The sequence below is a fragment of the Typopeltis vanoorti genome, chromosome 4 (assembly GCF_054136105.1).
Source record: "Typopeltis vanoorti isolate ZY-2024b chromosome 4, IOZ_Tvanoo_1.0, whole genome shotgun sequence".
Classification (NCBI taxonomy): domain Eukaryota; kingdom Metazoa; phylum Arthropoda; class Arachnida; order Uropygi; family Thelyphonidae; genus Typopeltis; species Typopeltis vanoorti.
In genome coordinates this window covers 130,307,707-130,334,281 of record NC_143552.1, presented here as the reverse complement: position 1 = coordinate 130,334,281, position 26,575 = coordinate 130,307,707, and the positions used below count along the sequence as shown (strand labels likewise).

Sequence of the window (26,575 nt, the reverse complement as noted above, 5' to 3'; positions counted from 1 at the left end):
CCTTGTTCTTGATCCAAGAACAGGGAATAAATTTAATTTTCATCCAAGGAATTTTTTACTTCAATTTTCATGTCTCACTGATTTAACCAAACTGGACAAGATGAATATGTTTTTTAAGAACCTTAAGATTTCCGCTACTTATATGCTCTAATAAATTTGTTGTTGGAATGGTGAAGAACCTTCATATCTATCCTTTAATTTTGTAGATATAATCATCATCATATCAAGTAGTGTTATTAAATGATGAAGAATAACACAGAATTATTATTCAGCTATATTGTTGAATAATAACATAATCAATTTTCATATGTTTAACACGTTCGCTGCCACGCTCCTCGGGCATAGTTTGTCACCGCACACCAAGCAATTTCCCATCTTCAAGGTCAGTACAAGTAATCTCGTTGCCAGCGGTAATCAACATACGAGTATATTCATGGTTGGATTGTGAGTCTCATATACCAACTACGAGTATACACACTTTTGCTGCTACGCTCAACACGCCAAGCACTTGAACTTCTTCAAGGTCAGTATGAGTAATCTCGTTGCCAGCGGTAATCGACATATGAGTATATTCGTAGTTGGCTTGTGAAGCTCAAATACCAACCATGAGTATACTCGTAGTTGTCAGCAAACGTGTTAAACTTGAATGTGGCATATGATATAGTTTGCTGTCTATAAGCAATAACAGCATTTCAAATATTTTAATTCAATTACTAACGAAAGTTCTGCTACAGTTTTTATTTTCTTGTTTCGACTACAATCTACTAAAATTCCTTTAAATTAAAGTAATACTCCAAATTTATTACACTTCTGTAGGAGTGAAAGAAGAATGATGAGCTCTCTCTGGCTTGAAAAACTTTCATCATGATCATGGCAATGGCGATAAAGATAACATAAAGAAATAAAAATATAAAAAATAAAGTATAGATTAAACAATCAAGTAGCTGGACTAAAAATTAAATATACAGTTGATTTTACCCTTTTGCAAATTTAGAATCCCAATCCCAATCAGTGATACGTGCCAAGAAAAGAGTAGTTTCATAATGTTTAGGATTCATGCAGAAACCTGAAAGAAGAAAAAGTTACAAGTTCAAAGCTATTATAAATAAAAGATGCCTTAATCTCATTTGCAATATAACATATACAAACATTTCAAAATATATACCATTATAATGATGAAGTAATAAAGTTACAGTAATGCAATTCAAAAATTTTGTTCTGTTAAACAAAAAAAAAAAAAAAAAAAAAAATTCTCCCTCTAGTGAGAATAGTTTAGTTTCAATAAACTTTGTAGCAAAAATAATTTGTCACAAAGACTTTAAAAAAAAATGTAAATTGTCTCAAACAGGTCAGAGAACAAAACCTCAAGGCCACAGCCCACCTAATCTTCCACCTTTGGAGAGGGCATCTTCAAGACATCCACACACACACACACACACTCCTACCATAGCTTCTAATCCACACACACACACGTGTACAATATGTATGAGGGTAGTCTGAAAAGTTCTCAGCCTAACAATGAAAAAACGAATATATAATTTCAAAATTATTTTTATTTTTCAACATAATCTCCCTTAAGACTAATACATTTATTCCAGCGATACCTCAAAGCCATTATCCCATCCCTGTAGTGGTTCTCAGTAAGATCTGCAAAATACCCCTCTACAGCTGCAATCACCTCTTGATTTGAAGAAAAATGCTGACCAGTGAGGAAGAGTTTAGTTTTGGGAAGAGATAGAAGTCAGAGGGAGCCAAACCTGGGGAATAGGGTGGATGTTCCAGCAATTCGTAGTGCAGATCCCTTAATTTTCCCATTGCCAAAATACCTTTGTGGGCAGATGCATTGTCCTGATGAAACAAAATTTTTTTTCCCTGAAAACCGGGTCTTTTCTCACAAATTTTTTTGTCTAGTCTGGTTAAAATATCAGAATAATATTCCTCAGTTATTGTTTTGCTCTTTTCAAGATAATTAATAAACAAAATGCCGATGCCATGACCTTTCTTGCTGATGGAACCGACTTTGTCTTCTTTGGCGCTGAACAACCGGCTTCTGTCCACTGTTTTGATTGCTGTTTGGATTCTGGTGTGTAATGGTGAATCAAAGTCTCAACCACAGTAATAAATCGATGAAGAAAATCCGTTTTATTCTTATTAAAATGCTCCAAGCACTGTTCAGAGATATTCATGCAAGTGCATTTTTGATCTGCTGTGAGCAAGTGCAGCACCCATCTTGCGCAAATTTTTTTCATTTGCAATTCTTCATGCAAAATATATCCTACATGTTCTTTTGAAATGCCTATAGTTTCAGCAATTTCATGCACTTTGACTCACAATGCACTTGATCAATGATTTCTGGTGTTGTTACACTTTTTGAATGTCCTGAATTTCTCATGGAAATTTTTGAATTTCCATGAGAAAATTAATGGTATTAGTCAAGCCATCTGGATGCAAAAAGGTAAGGCAAAAGAATTAATTTTCTTGGTTGGCACTAATGATATGAGTTCTATGTTGGACAAAGCAAAAGGAAGAGCAAGAAGGTAAAGATTGTAAGTCTCTTGCTACACTATAATAGAGGTGAACTGAGGGACACTGACAGCAAACAAATCAATACACAGGTTATGCATGCAGATGGAATGATGAAGATTTTGTGGCACTGTGGCCTGTGTTTGACAGAAAAAAGGATTTGTATGATGCTGATGGAATGCATCTAAATGATTTTGGTGTTAGGCATCTAGAGAGAGTGATTTGTTTATCAAGCATGCAGAAGTGTAAGCTTTGGTAATTAGGGTGGTTGTGTGTGTGTGTGTGTGTGTGTGTGTGTGTGTGTGTGTGTGTGTGTGTGTGTGTGTGTGTGTGTGTGTGTGTGTGTGTGTGTGTGTGTGTGTGTGTGTGTGTGTGTGTGTGTGAATCGACCCATGAGGCAGGTGAGTGTGAGGACTAACAAGTGTGAAATTAAATCTCCCAACCAAAAATTTTGAATCAGTTCAATTCATGTTGTAAAGGTGGTTGGGGGGGCCTAAAGAGATGCTGCAGTTTCTATATACTAATGCCAGAAGTATTAGGAAGAAGAGGGGGGAGTTTTTGGCATTGGTTAGTAGTGCAACCTTACCAAAAGTTACAGGCATTAATGAGACTTGGCTAAAAGCGGATCATGTAGTTATAGGGATAGAATGTCAAGGTTTTAGTCCTTTCTTTTAAGCTTTTAGTTTTAAGCATTTAAGCTTTTCAAGGTTTTAGTATTTTCAGGGAAGATAAAAATAGATGAATTGCAGCAAAAAAGAATAGGAGATAGGCAGGAAGGTGGTAGTTCATTTGAAGCAGTCTGGTGTGAGATCAAGGCCAATAAGACAAAATATACAACTGCCTGCTGCTATAGGCCAGGGGGTTCCACAGATGATCTGGAAGACATGCATCACCAAATTAGTACAATGAGTACAGGTCGAGTGATTATTATGGAGGGACTTCAACTATATAGATATAGACTGGAAGGAAGAAAGATCACATGGCAGGAATGAAATGGAATTATACACCTACCGAGAGATAATTAATTGAGGAAGCATGTGATGGAATAGACTTGAGATGCAAGACTACTGGACTTCGTAATAGGATCCAAACAGCTATTCATAACTAAGGTGGTCACACGTTGCCTCTGATTGGGAAAGTGACCATGAGGACTTGAATTGGGAGAATGTAAAAAATGAGGAATATTCTGTCAAGAAGGGGTATATGTGGAACTACAAGGCAGATGATTACGATAAGCTTAGTAGGAAACTCGAAGTTGTGCCATGTCATAAAACTAAATAGATTAATCAGGTATGAGTTACATGGATGAGTAATATCATTAAGCATGAGCTGCAATAAAAAGAATATACTGTGGAGGATAGAGAAGGACAAAAATGACAGGCAAACTCATGAATAGTGGAATGGTCAGGCGAAAAAGGTAAATAGTATAGTAAGGAAGACAATCAGATTGCAAGAAGAAACTAGCCGAGCAGGTAAAAGGAAATCCCATAGAGTTCTTTGGCTATGTGGCAAGTAAGAAGGAGAAGAATAGCTATGGAAAAATAACCTTAATTAGTGCTGATGGCAACAAGGTGACAGAAGAAGAAGATAAAATAGTTCAGTTGTTGAGTGATCACTTTGAAAGAGTAATATCATACAAGTGAGGGTTAATGTTGTGACAGAGACGTATATGGAATGGAGGTGGATGAATTGGAGGTTCTTAGGATATTGCAGAATCTCAATATACAGCTGTGGAATTAGATGTGATATCAGCATGCATTTTATGAGAATGAGCAGGGGAACTGGCAAGGTCTCTGACTAGACTTTAATTTGGCAACTCTGGTAGAGTTGTAGAGTTCCAAGGGAGTGAAAAGAGGGAAAAATAAATTCCCTTGCATAACAGATGTTCTAAGAATGCAGCAAATTATAGACTGATCAGTATTTTTTTCTTTTTTAATAGAGTGATAGCTGAGTTCGATAAAGGCTACACGATGATTCTGCTGGATTTTGCAAAAGCATCTGACCAAATATCACATGGAACGTTGTTATGCAAATTAGAACAAATGGGTAAAGATATCAGAAATGATATACGGAGGAGCAGAATCCACACAAAAGCTGGTGACTAGTGATGTGCCACAAGGTTCAATGCTAAGACCACTACTGTTTAATATGTACATAAATGATATAGGAAATAACCTGAAAGAAAATATTCAGTTGTTTGCTGATGATGCAAATTAGGTAGAGCAATAGTGAATCAAGGTGTGGAGAGCTTGCAGGATGATTTAAATAGGTTGCCAGCAGGGTCATATATTCAGGGTGTGCTAGGTGTGCGATGCACACCAACGGAATAGCAATATCACCGATATTAGATTTTTGCATCGATTCCTGTTAAATACTCCTCTAATTGTTTTCTGGCTTTGCATGATTCCCAAAATTAAACACAATATGCTAATGCTTCATGAAGAGGATGCATAAACATTGCATCACATTTACATTAATAGCCTAGGTGTCTGGTCACAAATACGGACACCTCTGAGACCACTGAACAGATGTATAGATGGCGCAGCAGGTCAAATTCTTAGCTTTTAAGTGGCTTTAAACCACCCAGGAGGTTAGGCAGGGTGCATGCTGAGATAATAGCATTCAGAAATCAGTGGCTATGATTGGTTATTGTGTCAACCAATCCAATTGAACGTTGTCATTTGTCATGATTTGATGTTTTTGCTTTCTGAGTTTCATCTGATTTGTGTTCATGAAGTGTGAATTGATGTGTTTAGGTCACTGACATAGACAAGTTTCTAATATATAATTTTCTATAATTAATTTATAACTTTTATTTGCCCATATTTAAAATGGGGAAACAGTGTTGATGATGTACTGAATGTCCTGTTTTCTGCCAGAGCTTAGGCTGATTGTAGTTGTAGTCAAAGGAGGTAAGGCTCATTCTCCTCTCCCAAATTATCCCTTTGAGTAATTTAAATATACCAACCAAATATAGCATTCTCCTTCATTACTGTTTTTCAATATATCTTCAAACACATTGTCTTCCACTCCATGCAGATTTGGTTACAATTAATTGATAAATTAAAGTATTAAAAATGATCTTACAATCAATTGCATCGGACCAATTAAGATGAGCACTGATGCGCTATAACATTCATACATTGATAAAAATGCAATCATATAGTCAAACTGATGTGAATTTTGTAGTGTGAGTTGCACACCCAACCACCAGTGGCTGTCAGTATGAGCAAAAGATAATGGGTATCAGTTCAGTGTGGAAAAATGTAAGGTTATGCATTCTGGGATAAAGAAACTACAAGCTCTGCTCCACACTGATGGAACTACACTCCAGGAAATAGATAAAGTTAGGGATTTAGGAGTGGTGGTAGATAGAGAGTTGAAGTTTAGAGAACGTATTACTAAGATGCCTTATAAGATTACTTGGCTACTGAAGAACACACTAACAAGTAGAAATAAGTTGTTGCTCCTCTTTATAAGGCCCTGTTATATCAACATCTCAATTACTGTCCTCAGGTCTGGTCTACTGGCTTTCTTGGGGATGAGGAAGTTGTGGAGAGGATTCAGAGGTAAGCAGCCAAGGTGCTGAGTGGTCTGTGGAGCATTTCCCTATGAGAAGAGACTGAGAGTGTGTGTGCACTGCAGAAGTTGGTTGATAGGCAAAAGAGGGGATATGATAGAAACATTTACGTTACTTCAAGGGTTTTATAGGATATATGCAGGGGAAATGTTTCAGCACTTGGCTGGAGAGGTCAGAACAAGAGGTCATCCGTGGAAGTTAAATAAAGGTGTGGTTAGTAGGGGTGTAAGAACTACATGTTTTGCTTGGAGAGTTGTGAATGAGTGGAATGGGTTGCCAGAGTCAGTCGTGAGCGCTTTGTCTTAATGGGTTCAAAAAGAGGTATGATCGATTGTATGACAGTCTGAGTCTTCGATGATGAGTTTTCAGACTCCATGGAGGTACAATAAGAGTAATAATAAAGAAAAGACACGATTGATTGCTTGTTAAAGTTGTCTTTCAATTACTATCATGTTACAAGCAAGCGTGACAGAAGTCATCAAGCCTACAGAGGAGGAAGCTGTTTAGTGACTGAGTTAACTTTGATAGCAAAAAAAGTGTCACACTTAAAACAGAACCTTGGAGAACATCCTGTTCTTGATATGGCCAAGACAATGTACTTCCCACTCTGAGTTAAACCACTTGGCTAACAGAAAGTTTTTGAGAACTGGGTTATAGAGATCTTTTAATATGCCATATCTCCAGGCTGGAGCTTTTTGCTATTGTCAAAAAGAATACTGAAACTAGATGTTCTTATTTCAGGAATGCATCTCTTATACAAGTTTCTAAATGGACCAATAGTCGCAAGTTGAACAATGGCTACAAAAGCCGAATTATATACTGGAGATAAAGATTGTTGCTTTCTAAACACTAGAGGTCTGGAATTAACCATTTTCTCTAATATCTTACAAAGACAGAACAATAGGTTGGTAACTGTTCATTTCACTTGGATTCTTTCGTAGTTTTGAAATGGCAAAACTTATGCCAAGAATCTCAAAACTATTCTTCTGTAAGTATTCTGTTGTACAGTAGGAGAAGGAGACCACAGATGAAGTTTTATCATCTCATAATGGATATAACTAGGCCCTAATACACTGTGAGAATAAATGAGCTTTTCTAGTTTCTCCTCAATGAATGGCTGATTGTATAACTATAGCCTACTGGTAGAAATGTTTAGCCACTGTTTCTTTTATTGAACTTTCAATATTAAAAATTCATGAGGATATAACACTGTTGCTGAGATTCTAGCAAAAATTTCCTCAATGTATGTGCAATAGCTTTAGAATTTCAGAAACAACATATCCATTATGTACCATGGTACATAAACTGTGTTCTTTATCAGCCTTTAATTTTCCAGATTTTATCCCATACAAATTTTGCACTGGTTGTTTAATTAATCGATGACAAAAATTGTATCCAAGACGGTTTCTGACTCTGAAGTTAAAGTCACTCTGGCCAGAGGATGCTTAAAACCTATTGGATCTGATGTGGTAGGGCAGCGTTTCTCAATCTTTCTTAGCCCAAGGACCAGTAAAATGCATAAAACAATTCTCATCATCATCATCAAATTCCTGCCATGTACCCACAAGGGGTGTACAGGATATGATAGTACTACATGAAAAAATTATATCATTACTAACTTCCTATCTACAATTTTCCTCCAAATCTGTCTGTTACTTGTCAAGACTCCAACATTATCAGATCTTATATTTTTATTGTCTAAGGCACTTTGTACCGTATCAATCCACCTATATCTTGGTCTTGCTCTGGGTCGTTTTGCTGCCAACCTGGCGGAGAACACTTGTTTTGCTAATCTTTCCTCGCCCATTCTGTTTAGGTGACCATACCAGATGAGATTAGCTCTGCTAACGCATTTCTGGATGCTGACAATATCAAGTTCTTTCCTAACATCCTCGTTTTTAATATGATACTGCCATTGATGCCATCTGTTCACGCCTATAATCTTTCTCAGGACTCTCATATCTGAAGTCTCTAGTCTTTGGTCAAGTGTTTTACTTCTGACCCAGCTCTCAGATCCATAAGTTAAATCTGGTTTGAACACTGTCTTGTATACAGCTAATTTAGTGTTCCGACTAATTTCTCTCTTATTCCATATGAATTTATTCAATTGACTTCCCACCATACCAGCTTTGCTGATTCTGTTGTCTATTTCTATATTTAATTTACCATCTTCAGTAAAAATCGTGCCTAAGTAGCTGAAATGTTTTACTTGTTCCACAGGTTCTCCATTCACAACACAGTTGACATTTTCAATGATTCTGCCTATTTTCATTGTCTTTGTCTTTTTATTGCTGACCTTCATACCATATCTATCACAACAGCTATTCAATTTAGTCAGAGAATCTTGCAGACTTGTAGCGGATTCATTTAGAAGTATAACATCATCCGCATAAAGCAAAGAGCTGACATTAACATCCCTAATTTTGATATCATGTTTAATACCACTTTCCTTCATAATGTGATCCATACAGATAATGAATAACAGAGGGGATAATGTACATCCTTCTCTCACACCAGATTTAACATTAAACCATCTTCCTGTACTTCCTTCAATATATAAAACCAGTTTTTCCTTGAGTGCCTTTATTTTGTAGTAGGCATGAAGAACAGCTAAAGAATTTCCCTGAAGGAAGAGATTTAGTTCATTTAATTTCGAAAAAATGTATGAAAGATAGAATAGTGTTGATAATAATGGTTCGTCAACAAGGAGTGATGCAAAATCAGAATTACGTTCAATTTACAAATAATAAAAAATTTGTGCCTTAATTGAAATAACTTTGTTAGTACTTTGCCCCTGGAAAGCCAGCGACTTTCGGAATGAAGCAAAAGTTGTATATATTCATTGCCCATTTCATCACAGAGTACTGAAAATAACCTGTTATTTAACAGTCGAGCATTAATAAAATTAACTAGCTTTACAGCGTGTATAGCACAGTTTTAAATTCTGGTGGCATTCCTTTGGAGGATGATGCTTCCCTATGTATGAAACAATGTACCAATTCATATCCGGAGCTACTTCCTTGACCATAGAAACAACCCCCACTATGGTTGCCTATAAGGGTGCATGCTCCATCAAACAGAAGCCTATACATTTTTTCCACTGGATCCCTTTGTGTATTATGTAATTATTCATCATCAACATCATCATCCTCAAATCCTTGCCAAGTACCCTCAAGGGGTGTACAGGATATGATAGTACTACATGAAAAAATTACATCATTACTAACTTCCTATCTACAATTTTCCTCCAAATCAGTCTGTTACTTGTCAAGACTCCAACATTATCAGATCTTATATTTCTATCGTCTAAGGCACACTTTTTACTGTATCAATTCATCTATATCTCGCTCTTCTTCTGGGTCATTTTCCTGCCAACCTGGCAGAGAACACTTGTTTTGCTAATCTTTCTTCACCCATTCTGTTTAAGTGACCATACCACCTGAGATTAGCTCTGCTAACACATTCCTGGATGCTGACAATGTCAAGTTCTTTCCCAATATCCTCGTTTTTAATATGATATTGCCATTGATGCCATCTGTTCAAGCCTATAATCTTTCTCAGGACGCTCATATCTGCGGTCTCTAGTCTTTGATCAAGTGTTTTACTTCTGACCCAGCACTCAGATCCATAAGTTAAAACTGGTTTCAACACTGTCTTGTATATAGCTAATTTAGTGTTCCGACTAATTTCTCTCTTATTCCATATGAATTTATTCAATTGACTTCCCACTATACCCACTTTGCCGATTCTGTTGTCTATTTCTACATTGAATTTACCATCTCCACTAAAAATCGTGCCTAAGTAGCTGAAATGTTTTACTTGTTCCACAGGTTCTCCATTCACAACACAGTTGACATTTTCAATGATTCTGCCTATTTTCATTGTCTTTGTCTTTTTATTGCTGGACCTTCATACCATATCTATTACAACAGTTATTCAATTTAGTCAGAGAATCTTGCAGACTTGTAGCAGATTCATTTAGATGTATAACATCGTCTGCATAAAGCAAAGAGCTGACATTAACATCTCTAATTTTGATATCATGTTTCATACCACTTTCCTTCATAATGTGATCCTATATTGGGTGAGGGACAAAGGTCTCCAATCATCTGTTCCTTTTCCTTGACAGCTACAAGGCATTCCTCTAGTGAGGTTATCTTCTTCTTACAGGCTGTCTCCCTCAGTTCTTGTTTGACACCTTGTCTAAATTGTTGATAAACTGCCCAATCCAAATGAGGTTTGTCGTCATTGGATACATTTAAACTTTCAGAGAGAGTTAGTAACCGATTGTAGAAATCACCAACACATTCTTTGTCCTTCTGTATAATCCTCTGTAGCTTCCACAAATTTGGTCCAACACTCCTCCGTTTACGAAATTGAGATAGCAAGACTTCTTTAAACTTCTTGTATTCAAATGTTTCTTTAAGTATAGGAGATGAAAAAAAATATGTCTTAGCTTTACCAATTAGTTTGTTTCTAAGTAATATCAACAACTGGAAGTCTGTCCAACCTGCTGTTTCTCTGAGTTTCTCAATATAAGTAAAAAAGGATAACACATCATCAGAGTCTTCTCCTGAAAATTGGGGGACTACTTGTTGGGGATTCACACTTCTAAAAAATTCACCGTCTTCCATCTCTGAATTTGAAGTAACAGCCATTGTGATAAATGGAGTATTAATTTAAATAATATAATCCTTTAATTTCAAAAAAAAATTTTATCTTTGCCTGATTTCTGATTACAACCAGTTCATTGTGATTTATTCAATTTACTTTCTAAATTTTCAGGGAGCAATTCCACAATTATTATTACCAAGTTAAATTAAATCTGTTAATTTACAGCTGTTAAATTACTTTCTACCAATTAAATCACATCCTGTCGACTGCGCCATTTTGTCGTGAGGTTGTTCTCTTGATGTTCGAATCCACCATCTTGTTAAAAGTCACTTTCATAAAATAAAAGAAAACTAATTGTAAATTGATTACTAATCTAAGGGTAGAGAAATTTCTATTATACTGCGCCACTCTATCCTTAGATAAGTCTATATGAAATAGTAGGATCAATTCAAAGTTAGTAAGCAGTCTTCTCATTCATTCAGGCCGAAGTATTTATTTTCTCTCTTTGGGATTCCCGCTAGATTCGAATTTTTGTGAACGGTGCAGTAAAAAGAATTTCAGGCAAATACAACAGTTAGGTTAACAAATAAAGCATTTAATATAGGTCATATAACACTTACATAAATTTTACTGATAATTTTAAACAATAGAAATAAGTCAAACATTAAGTCAAGTCAATTACATTAGCACAATCTTCCAAGTTTGCACATACACCTTCTTAACTTCTGGGTTATAAAGTCTTTACACTTAAATGAATATACCTGAACATCCAATCTAATTAGTTTTCACACATTTTTCAGTCATGCTATAAGTTCAAAATATTACAGGATCTAATAGCTGAAAATATCTTTCAAACAATTCTTATCTCCAACTCTCAATCACGAAGGGTTTCCACAGTTAAAGTTAATAATACACTATGATAGACCTTACCGGAAATGGTTCCTAGAACATCTATTTAGTTGTGAGCAAACTTCTGGAATTTATTTATCACACTTAAAGAATAAAAAACACATCTACAAAACTTCTCCGCAGTTATACTTAAAGCATTATCAATTACACTTCAGAATTCTAGACATCAATTACAGGGCACTTCAACCATCCTTATTACCACTCATAAATTAATTAAAACACTGTGAGGTTCTCTTTAAGGCAAATCGGAAATAAGCTGCAATACTAGACCAGCTGGGTTTATTCAGAATTCTTCCTTGAACGTTCAGCTTTTTATTTTGTCCGTTTGTAGCTTTAATTTCCCTTCTATTATTACTGCTGATTTCACTTTCAGCTAACTATAAAATTCGAACATTTTATTTACTTCTACTTCTTTATTTTATCACCCTGCTTCCTTTCACTTCCAAGTTTCCGTCCCAACTCCTTACTTTATACATATATTTTTTTTTATTCTCTCTTTAGCCCATGCTCTGTTCCACTCACGCTCGTTTATTTCACGCGTCTCCATGACAACAGACAAACATAAACATTCTCGGCAATGTTAGACAAGGCTATACTACTACATTGAGTCATTACATACCGTTAAGCTTTATACACAAATAGGAATAATTAGAATATTTGCTTTTCAATAAATGCGTAGTTAATATTACAAATATAAGTTTTTATAATATTGACATAACAATAAATAAAATAGCTTAATAATATTTAATACAGAATCTATTTACCATTAACACATTTCTTTGATTAAATAATTAAATATTTGATATAATTAAGGTAGTTATATGATATCAAATTATAATTTACGTTATTTACATTAAATAATATTTACAAACGCAGCCTTTGTGATGGAAATTTATGTTGGATTCTGAATCAAATAACATTTATTCTATTTTCTACATAATTAGAATCCAACAATGGGTGCTATGAGAACTCTACTCCAATCATCGGGAATTCGTCCCTCTGTCCAGGCTTTCTGAACTATGCAGTGCAGCGACTATAAGACTTCTATAGCACCATACTTCAGCATTTCTGGTTGAATATCATCTACTCCTGCTGCCTTTCCACATTTTAAGCCTTTGAATTTAAGCCGAACAAGGACCAACTTTTCCTTTTTCATTGTGTTAGTTGCCTTCCCTAAAGCCTCAAAAAATTCCTCCACTAGTAGAACCTTCTGTGGGACCACAGGCACAAATATTTGTCCAGTTTCCCCATTCTCATATTTGCCCACATCACTCTACTTGAGACTGCCATTCAGGAAGATTAGCCTTTTATTTAGTGTTGTATACCATGGCTACTCCTTCTTTTCCTTAATTGTCATTGCCTGAATACAACATTTTGTATTTATTGCTCAGAAAGATCTCACCAGTTTTTGTATTTTTTGTTTCAGTCACCTCTATTATGTTGATCTGGTACTTATCTAATTCCTCAGCTAGCTCCATTTCTTTGCCATTCAGGCTTCTTATGTTGATAGTACTGATCTTTAACTCTGGTGATGTTTAGTTGGGGTTTGTTTTCAGATTTTTTCCAGTAGCTGACTTTTTGCTGTTCGCCCTGGTTCCCTGGTGAAAACAATGGGGGCCTTGTTTAACCAGGCAACACCCAAGCCGGCATGAAATTTTGTCATGTTGTACCATCATTTTTTATTTTGGTTTAACCAATAGGAATACAATTTGGTCGGCTAAATCCCAAATTGCCAGCCCATCCTCGTTCGTTCAGTATCCAAGTAGATACCCAACAGGGTGCACCTCGAGAAGGTGAGGATTGGACATTAGGTCAGAAGCCCTGGTCGGTTCTCTGCATTCCTTTAAAGGTTATGTGGAGGTCTCCTCTCAGTTATACAGCATTGAGAGTGTGAAATATTTCTTCTCCAGTTGTTCGGGATGGCAAAGTTCTACGATACAGAATATCATGAATGTCGTTATCATGCGCATATCTTACATAGCATATTAACTGCACATCATTTGTAACATCAGGAGTCTTGTCTATTTGTAATGCATAATAAGAGCTCTTCTTAACTCTTTCGATTAACTGAGCTTCTACGTCACCTGCCATATTAATTCTGTGACTGACAGTGTTGTCATTTAAAAGAGGAATCAGATCAACATCTTTTAGTAACTTGTTGGTAAACATAGTTTTTACCACATCTTTTATAGCTGGAAGTAGCAAATTTTCCCTGATAGAATGAGGTTTCCCTGTTTTTGCTATGGCAAAACTTAAGAGATAGGATGCTTCCATTGCCTTGCTATTAATGGAACCCATGTATGAAACTATATCTTTCCCATGATTTAATGTCCCTAAGCATCGCTGAAAAGATTCAATTGGCTTATTTTTCACATCACAATGTTTAGTTTCTAAATGTCAGAGTTTTGCAAGTTTCATGCACTCATTCGGCAACACTTCATAATACAAAACACATTGAGGTTTTTGTTCACTTTCATCTCCACACCAAGTAAACCCGAATGCCAAATATGAACTGTTATATTTCCTACTGTATTTCTTCTTTGAACTGCTTGTTTCTTCTACTTGAATAGTAACAGATTTACTCGCTGTTACAACACTTGTATCACAATTAGGGTTAGCATTACCTGTTTCATTTGCTCTTCTTTTTAAAGTCCTAGTTCTAAGCCACTTTTCCATTATTAAAAAACGTGTCCGAAAAATATATAAATATATAAATACTGGGGTTAACTCATGACACGCTTTGTCCATGTATCATTTAGCACTTCTGAAGATATACTGAGCCTTGGGTGAAGGAGGGAAACCTTCAATAATAAAAATCAATAAACTGCAAGGGGAGGCAGAAGTAATAATACTATATTGATGTTCACTTCACCCCTCTTTTATTATTCGTCATTCAGCGGCAGAATGACGAATGATAAAAGAGGGGTGAAGTAAACAACAACATAATTTTATTGCTTCCGTCTTGGAACATTCTGACGCTATTTGTTGGTTTTTTTTTTGTCTCCATTTGATTTCAATAATTTTTACTTACTTATTTAATTTTAATTTTTGTTTGATAATTAAAAAAAAATTATTTAATTAATTTAAGTCTCCCTGCGGACCATCTGTCCCATCGTCACGGACCACAGGTTGAGAAACACTGTGGTAGGGTATCTACAAAATATACCCCATGCTCTGTCTTGACCATTTTGGCTGGTTGGCACTCCGGGTTCCATCAAGGCTTTGGACAGAGTAGGAATCAAGATGATGTTTTTGGAATTATGGCTGCCTGAAATAAAATGTTATATGCTTCACCTTCATTGATAAGTGTTTGACTCAGTGCTTCAGCATTACATTTTGCGAGATGGGGAAAAGCATTCCAGTCAACATGATTCATTATCCACTTGGGCATCCATGTAGGACCTCCAGTGCGTCCTTGAAAATTTTTCAAGATGCGCACCACTGTTTTTTGAATTCAATTCCTATTGTTCGATTACTGATGATGTTTTATGATACATAATGTTAGATCCTAAATGAAGGAATCTTGGAAAGAAATCATTCATTTAGTGTATAACATATAAAAATTGCAAACATAGAGAAATACCTGCACATCAGTTGTAATTAAAAGTAAAACTTCCTCACTTTATGTAAAAATTTGTCTTCTTTATTTAAGCACCTTAATATTTAAGCTATTGTGAGTAATTTGAGATTTCATTTTGTATGTCTTAAAAACGAGGGATAATGTGAATTAAAGTTAAGCCTTGCTTAATCTATGTAAAATCTATTGTGAGTCATCATAAAGCTGTTAAGTATTAATTCCTGGAAGGCCTAAAACTACACGCGTACAGCTTAACGCTGGCAGGTATAGCTTATTCGGAAAATCACGTAACCATGTATTCCATGAATCCGAGTATATCAGCGTCATAGTAATGAAGGATAAGCCAAAGGGTGAAATTAGTAAGGATCGTATGCAAAAAGGGGGTGCTCTATAGGAGTATAAAAGTGGGTTGAGCCTGGAACACGGGGCTTTTTCTTGATCTCTTGTCGTATCATTTTTCCTGTTGGGTGGTTCGGAAGTTGGCGGGCAGTTTCGCATAAGGGGTGGTGAAGTCTGTGATGTCGGGCAGCGAGCGTTCGTAAAGAAATGAAGCTGGATTCTATGCAAAGCTGTAGGTAAAATTTCCAGTCCTAGCAGAATCAAGCCGTCGCTGAAAAGCCCCATCGAGTTGTTCCTGAAACGCAAAGATTTTTGAGTCCGTTTCCGGCAGAAAGAATGAAGATAGCATAACCCCTACGTTGGTGTATAGACAGCCAAAATAGATGAAATATCCAGACGAACACGTGGTGCAGAACGACGCAAAAAAAAAGTCGGTAAGTTGCTATTGCTCTAATTTTGTGTGAATGTTTATTAGAAGAAAGAAGATCGTTTATGATTGTGAAATTAAGAACTTTATAGTAAGGAACTCTGTGAACAGTCTCTAATCAGAAAGTTAACCTCATTTGTGAATAAGAAGAATTGTTTAGAAGAGATCTTTTTGTAATTTTGTATGTGATAGGATTAACTTGATGCGATAAGAAAAGTAGAACTTAGTATCTAAGTAACATTTGAATGGTTGTTAGTTTTGTTCTTATGAGTAATAATACTGAAAGGAATATGCTTAACTTAACATCATTTACTTTATATCCCAATGTGTAATTACTGTGTTTAGCTTGCCTTATAAGTTTTAATTAGTTCGAATGTGTTAATCTCTTAGTTCGAGTTTTATTTAGTATTGAGCATAATTGAGTGTATGAATTTTGTATTGTGTTTTAGATATTCCAATAAACATGTCATATTTTCCTGAACCTGAGTCATGCCTGATTACGATTCCAACTTACCACTTATAAAAATAGAAACTATTTTGGCGGGAAGGATTTAGAGAGTGAATATAATAATAGATTTAGGTTAAGACTGCAATAATCTAGATCTATACGGTAGTAAGTAAGATATTGGGTAAGAAAACTAAGAATCTAGTATTGTCTCCGAGTAAGGATCTTTTCTGCTATAGGATACTGGCTGGTGCAGCCAAATATAAATTTGCCAGTATCTGAAGAGGAAACAATTAAGTATAAAAAGCATAGATATAGAAATTAAGAATAAAGCAGAATATAAATATAAAAACATCGATATAACAATAAAACAATCATTTTAACAATAAGATGAAATATTTACATAACAAATAAGTTATTTACTGTGGCATACGTGTTATTCTATAATTACAAGATATTCTGGGATACGAACCTGCATACAGGGTTAATTTGGAGTTGAGTTAGTGTTTTCTTTTTATTTTAAATTTAAGAGTTTAACCACTTGGAGTGTGTGTGAGAGAAGTAACACACAAAATGCATTTAAATAAATATATATTTAAATGATGATTATACATGTACTTCCCAGAGTTCTGATTACTTGTGGAAAATACTGAAAAAAAACACTCCTACTTTGATTAAGGTAGTTGTTCCTACTAAGATTTGGATGCCTCTACTTTACACCTGTCTCTGACCAGTCATTCAAATTTAATGATACTTCCACATAAAAGTATGCATTCTTACAGAGAATCCACTGACTAGCAACACCTTCATGCTTTGCAAAGATGGAACTTGTTAGACTGAAGCATGAAGTTATTACTAGTCCAGTTAAATTAGAAAAATACAAACATACAGTTGATGGATGCCAAGATGTAACAAAGGATTATGTAGTTTATCCTTGAGTGCAAACAAGAAGGATGACAGTTTGTTCAAAAAATGTACTGATGCCAAGCAATAAACCTCTGCTGACTCAAATTTAAACTAGGCAAATTGCTTTTGTTTCGAAACCATAAATGTTTCCAACCTGGATGTTAAATACTTCATCATCATCATAATCAAATTCCTGCCATGTACCCTAAAGGGGTGTACAGGATATGATAGTACTACATGAAAAAAATTACATCATTATTAATTTCCTATCTACAATTTTCCTCCAAAACAGTCTGTTACTTGTCAACACTCCAATATTATCAGATCTTATATTTCTATCGTCTAAAGCACTTTGTACCGTATCAATCCACCTATATCTTGGTCTTCCTCTCGGTCGTTTTCCTGCCAACCCAGCAGAGAACACTTGTTTTGCTAATCTTTCCTCGCCCATTCTGTTTAAGTGACCATACCACCTGAGATTAGCTCTGCTAACGCATTCCTGGATGCTGACAATGTCAAGTTCTTTCCTAATATCCTCGTTTTTAATATGATACTGCCATTGATGCCATCTGTTCACGCCTATAATCTTTCTCAGGACTCTCATATCTGAAGTCTCTAGTCTTTGGTCAAGTGTTTTACTTCTGACCCAGCTCTCAGATCCATAAGTTAAATCTGGTTTGAACACTGTCTTGTATGCAGCTAATTTAGTGTTCCGACTAATTTCTCTCTTATTCCATATGAATTTATTCAATTGACTTCCCACCATACCAGCTTTGCTGATTCTGTTGTCTATTTCTATATTTAATTTACCATCTTCAGTAAAAATCGTGCCTAAGTAGCTGAAATGTTTTACTTGTTCCACAGGTTCTCCATTCACAACACAGTTGACATTTTCAATGATTCTGCCTACTTTTATTATCTTTGTCTTTTTATTGCTGACCTTCATACCATATCTATTACAAGAGCTATTCAATTTAGTCAGAGAATCTTGCAGACTTGTAGCGGATTTATTTAGAAGTATAACATCATCCGCATAAAGCAAAGAGCTGACATTAACATCTCCAATTTTGATATCATGTTTAATACCACTTTCCTTCATAATGTGATCCATATAGATAATGAATAACAGAGGGGATAATGTACATCCTTGTCTCAGACTAGATTTAACATTAAACCATCTTCCTGTACTTCCTTCAATTCTAACTGCTGACTTACAACTCAAATAAAGACTAAGTATTGCTTGATATAATGTCCCATTGACACCATATAACTGCAGCGTATTGAATAGCTTCTCTCTTGGCACCTTGTCATATGCCTTTTCCAGATCGACTAAACTTAAATACAGATCTTTGTTATATTCGCATGCTTTCTCGACTATTTGTCGTAAAGTGAAGATCTGATCCTGACAGCCTCTATTTGGCCTGAATCCAGCTTGTTCTTCACCAAGCTTTTCTTCCACAATTCTTCTCAACAGTTTCTCAAGTATACTTGCATAGATCTTGCCAGGAACACTCAGTAGGAAAATACCTCTGTAATTCTCACATGCAGTTTTATTTCGCGACCAGAAATGCTGAAGTATGGTGGTATAAGAGTCTTACAGTGCAGCCACTGTAAGACTCTTATACCACCATACTTCAGCATTTCTGGTCGAAAATCATCTACTCCTGCTGCCTTTCCACATTTCAAGCCTTTGATGGCTTTTTCTACTTCAATTATGGATATGTATTCCTGACTGCATGCCTTGTCAGTGTTTTTTACCACTGTGCTGTCATCACTGCTTGTTTCATTCAGCAGTTTTTCAAAGTAATTATTCCATACTTCAAGGATATCTTTTTCTAACGTTTTCATGTCACCTTTATCATCTCTAATTCCTTTTATAGCACTCTTTCCTCCATTCTTAAGCTTCTTCAACAACCTCAAGAATATTTTGCCACCTTCTTGATATTTATTTTCTATATTCTTCCCAAAGTCCACCCATGACTTTTGTTTAGCTAGTTTTACACAGTGTTTAGTATTCTTGCATTTGTCTCTATATTCTCTAAGAGCACAAGCTGACTTATTTGACAGGAACTTTTGGAATGCTTTCTTCTTTTCCTTCACTGCCTCTTTAACATCCTGTGTCCACCAGGGAGTTCTGATTTTTTTATCCTTACAAACAACTCACCACATGCCTATCTGGCAGAATCAATCAATGTTTTCTTCAGAGTTTGCATTGAATCTCCAAGGTTTGATTCCTGTTCTCAAACTCTTTCATTTTTCCTTCAATAATCTTTGTGTATTTTAGTCTACAGCTCACATCTGAGAGCTGCTCAACTTTTATTCGCTTTAAAACTTTCTTACATGTTATTCTTTTCGATATGAAATTCAATTTTATCCTGCTCAAGACTAAATAGTGATCACTTCCAATTTCAAATCCTCTGTACACTCTGGTGTCCTGCACCAGGGAGAAAACATCACTATCAACAATAACATAGTCAATGAGACTTTTCTTATTCCTAGCCTCTTCTCTCCATGTGAATTTGTGCACATTTTTATGTTGGAACATGGTGTTAGTAATAGCCAGTCCATGTCCTGAGCAGAAATCCAACAGATATTTAGCATTATTATTAGCTTTGTTCTTTTCTCCAAATTTTCCCAAAATATTTTTGTATGTCTCAAAATCATTTCCTACTCTGCTATTTAGATCCCCAACAAGGACCAACTTTTCATTTTTCATTGTGTCAGTTGCTTTTTCTAAAGCCTCAAAAAATTCCTCCACTTCTAGCTTAGTAGAACCTTCTGTGGGACCATAGGCACAAATAAGTTTTATTGTCCAGTTCCCCATTCTCATATTTGCCCACATTACTCTACTTGAAACTGACTGCCATTCAAGAAGATTAGCCTTGTATTTTGTGTTGAATACTATGGCTACTCCTTCTTTTCCTTGATTGTCATTGCCTGAATATAACATATTGTATTTATTGCTCAGCAAGATCTCACCAGTTTTGGTCTTTTTTGTTTCAGTCACCCCTATTATGTCGATCTGGTACTTATCTAATTCCTCAGCTAGCTCCATTTCTTTGCCCTTCAGGCTTCTTACGTTGATAGTACCGATCTTTAACTCTGGTGATGTTGAGTTGGGGTTTATTTTCAGATTTGTTCCAGTAGCTGACTTTTCGCTGTTCGCCCTGGTTCCCTGGCGAAAACAACGGGGGCCTTGTTTAACCAGACGAAGCCCCAGCCAGCATGAAATTTTGTCATGTTGTACCATCATTCTATATTTTGGTTTAACCAATAAGAATACAATTTGGTCGGCTAAATCCCAAATTGCCAGCCCATCCTCGTCCGTTCAGTATCCAAGTAGATGCCCAACAGGGTGCACCGCGAGAAGGTGAGGATTGGACATTAGGTCAGAAGTCCTGGTCAGTTCTCCGCATTCCTTTAAAGGCTATGTGGAGGTCTCCTCTCAGTTATACGGCTTTGACACTTAAGCACCCCTGTTAAATACTTAAAGATTAAAAACTGTTATAATCAGCTCAGTCATAATTAAAACTAAGTTCCGCATATAGAATAATCAAAAAATATAAACTTAGTAGATACTCACAAAATAAGATTTTATCAAATATTTTATTGAATGTTTATTTTATTAAAAGGATCTGGCACTGCCAACACATTACTTATATCATTTTTTAAAAAAAAAAATACTCAATTTCTTTAAGCACAGTGATCCCCAATTATAGCATAGTTGTAAAAGAATATACAGACACACACTCATGTTATAAACACAACCAATATATACAAGAGGTCAAGCTAAAATTCATGACATGTAATACTAGGAGTTTTCAACAGTTCTTAGTTTAAGTTTTATATTAACAGTAACTGGAGAAAATACTGGTATGATAGATATTTCATATTATCAGAATGAAAAAGTGAATTAAAGAATAAATTAACATGCAAATATAATACTGGAAATTTTATAAATCACACAAATAATTAAGTGTTAAAGAAATCCATACTTAATGTTGATTCATAGTGGATTATTCCCTCCCCATCCCACACACCAACTCATAATTGCTGCTTTAAGCCAGGGATCTTCAATGCATGGCCTGCAGAGCTCTTTGACATTTTGAAAAAATAACTACTTAACATTAAAACATAATTAAATAAAAAATAATTTCAATGAAGCCCTCGGGCCTCTAAGCTATACTGCGGTATTCAGAATTGTAAGATGCTTTCCAGATTCACAAGGAACGCTGTGCATTTGATACTTTACATAAAATCCTATAAAAATAAATATTAAATAGACATGCTTCTTCAGTACCAGCACCAAGCGGTACTTAAGTACTAGTACTAACGTTGCAGGTAGATGGCTGAAGCAGTAGTTCATTCGAGTGCGCTGTCTAGTGCTTCCAGATACATCTCGAAGGTTATCGATACTTCGTTATTTTCATATAAATACAAGAGGATCTCATCCATAGTCAGCCAGTCGTGAACAGTGTGATATTTGTGCATAAGCGCACGCAGGTTCGTCGTGTGAGCCATAGCCTATTGTGGTTTTATATTGCCAGACTTTTTTCATTAGTGTGAGACATATTCAGTGAATAATAACCTTTACACGGCCATTTTGGATCATTTTTTGGGTTCACCTTCCATCACTATGGTGTCTACAAGTAAAAAGTGTAAATCAAGCGATTCTTGTCGGGTTTTTAACGAAAAGTGGACCAATTTGTACTTTTTTGTGCCGATCGATGATAAGCCAGTGTGTTTAATTTGTCGTGAGTCAGTGTCAGTCTCAAAAGAACACAATATAAAATGACACTATGAGACAAAGCATGTGTCCAATTTCGATCACCTTCAAGGGCGGCTTCGTGTGGACAAAGTGAACCATCTCCAAATTGATTTAAAATGCCAGCAGGGTACGTTTAAAAGGCAGAGGGAAGAGAGCGAAGCGTGCGTCGAAGTAAGTTATGTAATAGCTGAAAAAATTTCTAAAAAATCAAAAGCCTTCTTGGATGGCGAGTTAGTGAAAGAATGTCTCATCGCTGCTGGGATATTTTGTGCCCAAATAATAAGGAAGTGTTTAAAAAACCGAGTTTGTCTGGAATAACTGTAGCACGACGTGTCATAGAACTTGCCAATGATATTGAAGGAACTTTAAAAAACAGTCGTCCAAATTTACATCATATTCACTTGCTTTAGATGAGAGCACAGATGTGAAGGATACAGCACAACTGGCTATCTTTGTCCGTGACATTGATCAACAATTCAATGGGACAGAAGAACTGCTAGCACTCGTATCTATGAAGGGAACGATGAAAGGCACTGATATTCTTGAAGCCGCCAAGAAAATGCTCCAGTGTTTTGACCTCAGCTTCACCAACCTGAAGGGTGTGGTAACTAATGGTGCCCCTGCTATGGTGGGAAAGAATGAAGGGTTTGTTGGCCTGCTATGAAAAGAACTGGAACTAGGAGGAAAAGATTTCGTCCATTACCACTGTTTAATCCACCAGGAGAATTTGTGTGCAAAAACTATTAGATTTGGGAATGTCATGAAAGTTATTGTGACTGTCGTCAATATTATTATTAGGACAAGAGGATTGAATCATCGTAAATTCCAAGAGTTTTTCACCCAAGAGTGCGAAGCGGATCATGGCGATGTGGTTTATTATAGTGATGTGCGTTGGTTGAGCAGAGGGAAGGTTCTTAAAAGAGTCTTTGACTTAAGGAGCGAAATACAGCAGTTCATGCAAACCAAGGGGAATCCAATTGCAAAATTTAATGATCTGAAGTGGATGACAGACTTTGCCTTTGTGACCGACATCTCAATGAATAAGAATGACCTAAATACGCAGCTACAATCCAAATATCAAAATGAGTTAAATCTTTTTTTGCGAGTTATGCCTCCCAAAGTTTGAGCTTGGCCACAAAAGCTTTGATATGATCAAACAGAGTGTGCACCAGCTCAAACTTTGGGAGGCACAACTCGCAAAAAAAGATTTAACTCATTTTCAGCTTCGCGCTGAGTGAAACTGTTCATCTCTTCATGAATACGCTATAAAATTAGCCATGTTGCGAAGTGAGTTCAAAGAGAGATTTAGTGATTTTCGTAACCAAGTCTTCATTAGATTTATTTTTAATGCCATTCAGTGTCAATGCTGCCGAAATGCCAGGCTCAGTACAAATGCAGCTGCTTGATCTCCAAAACAACTCTTCTTTGAGAGAAAAATTATTCAATGTGCTCTTTCTTACATTTTACAAAGACTACATTTCTGAGGACACATTCCCTAATCTTCGCCAACATGCTTTGAAGATGTGCGCTTTGTTAGGAAGCATATACTTATGCGAGCAGTTCTTCTCCGGAATGAAGCATGTGAAGTTCAAGACAAGAACTCAGATTACGGACCAACATCCGAGAATACTCTGCGCATAGCGACTTCCAACATTGATACCAACATCGACAAGCTAGTCAAGGAAAAACATTGCCAAGTTGCCCATTGACATTGTAAAAATGGAAGGTTTTCTTCATTAAATTATCTTTTTTTTTTTCAAGTATTAATTGTATTTATTTATCTTGAACCCGACTCCTACCTATGCTCTTAAAGCTGAGTTTGTTTATTTTTATAGGATTTTATGTAAAGTATCAAATGCACAGCATTCCTTGTGAATCTGGAAAGCATCTTACAATTCTAAATACCGCAGTATAGCTTAGTGGCCCGCAGGCTTCATAGAAATGTTAATGCGGCCCTCACTGTCTGAGCAATCAATTTGATTGCTCAGACAGTGAGGGCCGCATTGATTATTTGATTGCTTAATTGATTGCTCAGAGCCCTGCTTTGAGCAATCAATTAAGAGAGCAATGCCAACCTTTGTGGTCCATAATCTCGATCTGACAAGTCTTAAGTTTCAAAAATTTTAGTAAAAAAGTTAGGTGCTAACCTGGAGGACAGTTTGACATAGGTATCATAAGACGAGGTAATCTATGATCATTAGGAGAAAATAAAACCCAATTAGGATTTCCATTCTGGAATAATTTTAGGTGTCCAGCTGCAACTCGAGAATTTTTTTTCTCCGTTATATAAACAACCTGAAATGAAAAGCTTCTTTCTTTAAATGTTACAAACAAACTTTGTTTAGGTTTATGAAATGATCTGTTGCCATTCAGACAACTAATCACAACACACAATTCTCCTAAACTTTCAGAAACATGTTATATGCAATCAATTCTCACTAAGCAAATACAAATGTTACAGTGAAATTATTACTTAAAGTAAATTTTTATTAATAATAATAAAAAAATACTTCCAACCAAAGTCTTATAGTAACACTACTAACAAAGCAAATATGATGTACAAACTAAACATTTTGCTATAACAAGCTCTTTCTTTTGACTTTAAGAATCTATTATAGTGAGAATAAATTGTGTTTTGTTTTTATGATAATCTCAAAAGAAATCTGGCAAATGCTAACATGATTCTAATGAATGTAAATAAATAAATAATACAAAATACTGAAAACTTAACAACATTCATTTATTTTAGTGTTGCACGGTGATTGACATTTATTTTAGAAAAATGGACTTGACAACCGTGTTATAAATAACTTTTTTTTTAATTCCTCGCTGTTTCAACCTTCATATTAAGGTCATCATCTGGAGTATATACAAATATACAAGGACAAGCTGAGTTACATTTCACACAGTAAGCTAAAGAAACAATGATTTGATCACTGGTTATTCTACTGGCATGACCTCTAATGAAAAAAATAATCTAAATCTAATATAATAATTGTCATGTTAAAAATAGGACATCATTGTTACTGTAAGAAAACTATCTATATGAAAGAATGTTCCTCTCATGTTATCTTAAATAGAATTTAGCTTTGATGTAGTTTCTAAATAATCGATTAATTTTATCTGTATTTTTTTTTTCACTAGAGGTCATGCCAGTAGAATAACCGGTGATCAAATCATTATTTCTTTAGCTTACTGTATGAAATGTAACTCAGCTTGTCCTTGTATATACTCCAGATGATGACCTTAATATGAAGGTTGAAAAGTCGAAAATTAAAATAGTTATTTATAACACGGTTGTAAAGTCCATAATTTCTAAAATGAATGGATTAACAATACTCAAAAGTACCAAGAAATTATATACTTGGTTTAATCCTTTATCCAAATGTAAGCAAACAAAGTTTGCACCTTAGTTTACAACACCCACCAGTGGACATGTTTCAGAGAAACTTGTGCTGTAATTTTCAAAGCTTTTGACTACATCTGGCATCGAAGTCTGCTAAAAAAAATTGCCATCCTAAAGTCTATCTGTCACCATTTATAACTGGGTTGATTGATTCCTCTCTGGTTGTTCACTGAAAGTCATGGTGAATGGACTCTCTCTTTGAGCTTCACCACCAATGTAGAGTACCTCAGGGCTCTGAGGTACTCTGCACTACAGTTTCTAATCAGTACCAATTTTTAAGTAATGAAGAAGTCATATATTTCCCATACACAAGTAGCTCTGGATTAGCGCTAGTTGTTCAAATTTTTTTTTACTTGGTTATAAATTAAATCAATCATGCCAAGAAATTAAAAATCTTCTTTAATCCTTTATCCAAGTAGTGTAAGCAAACAAAGTTGTGAGTAAGTATCTTCATGCTGAGACTACTTTATATACAGTGGCTAATAACTTTACATTAATTCCTTAAGTTTGCATATGAAGCATCTTCATGAGTAGGTTACCTGTATATACAGGCTTCACATCAATTGCCTTAGTATCCCATAATACAAAGCACACTTCAATTTCTTGTAACCACTGATTCTAGCTCCTACTGATAACACCTTAATAAAGGTTGTCTAGTGACGATTCCCTTAATGTATAGCATTTTGCATATCAGAAAGGAAGTGTGCTTTGCATTATGGCATGTTAAGCAAATGATGTGAAGTCATCAGACTCTATATACAAGTAACCTAGGCAGATACTTCATGCTCAAACTTCGTCAACTTATACTTTGATAAAAGATTAAGCAAGAATATAATTTCTTGGCAAGTATAATTACTAGCAGATGGCAGATTGCTAATGTATCACTAAACAGCCAATATAAAAGGAATGGTATGCAATATGGTGATGTATTGTGTGATTTGAATGGTCAAAAATATCTGTAATTGCAGAATAGATAGGCTTGGTGTTAGATGCTTGTTTCATTCAGTGAAATTATGAATGGTCAGAGAAACCAGATGTGTGTGGCTGGTTGCAGGAAAAACTGTGGTTGATGCATTAAATT

The 26,575-nt window shown here is 35.5% G+C and overlaps 1 protein-coding gene across 3 annotated transcripts in view; it reads right to left on the bottom strand.

Annotated features, from left to right (window-relative positions):
* The window catches only part of Dis3l2 (Dis3 like 3'-5' exoribonuclease 2), a 592,606-nt gene that overhangs the window by 290,421 nt on the left and 275,610 nt on the right, over positions 1-26,575 (bottom strand). For all 3 annotated transcript variants that reach the window (XM_090392002.1, XM_090392000.1, XM_090392001.1), the window contains exons 9-10: positions 24,236-24,383; positions 979-1,066 (exon numbers count right to left, since the gene is read on the bottom strand). In XM_090392002.1, coding sequence (XP_090248128.1) covers positions 979-1,066; positions 24,236-24,383 — 236 coding nt within the window. The remainder of the gene's footprint in view (positions 1-978; positions 1,067-24,235; positions 24,384-26,575) is intronic.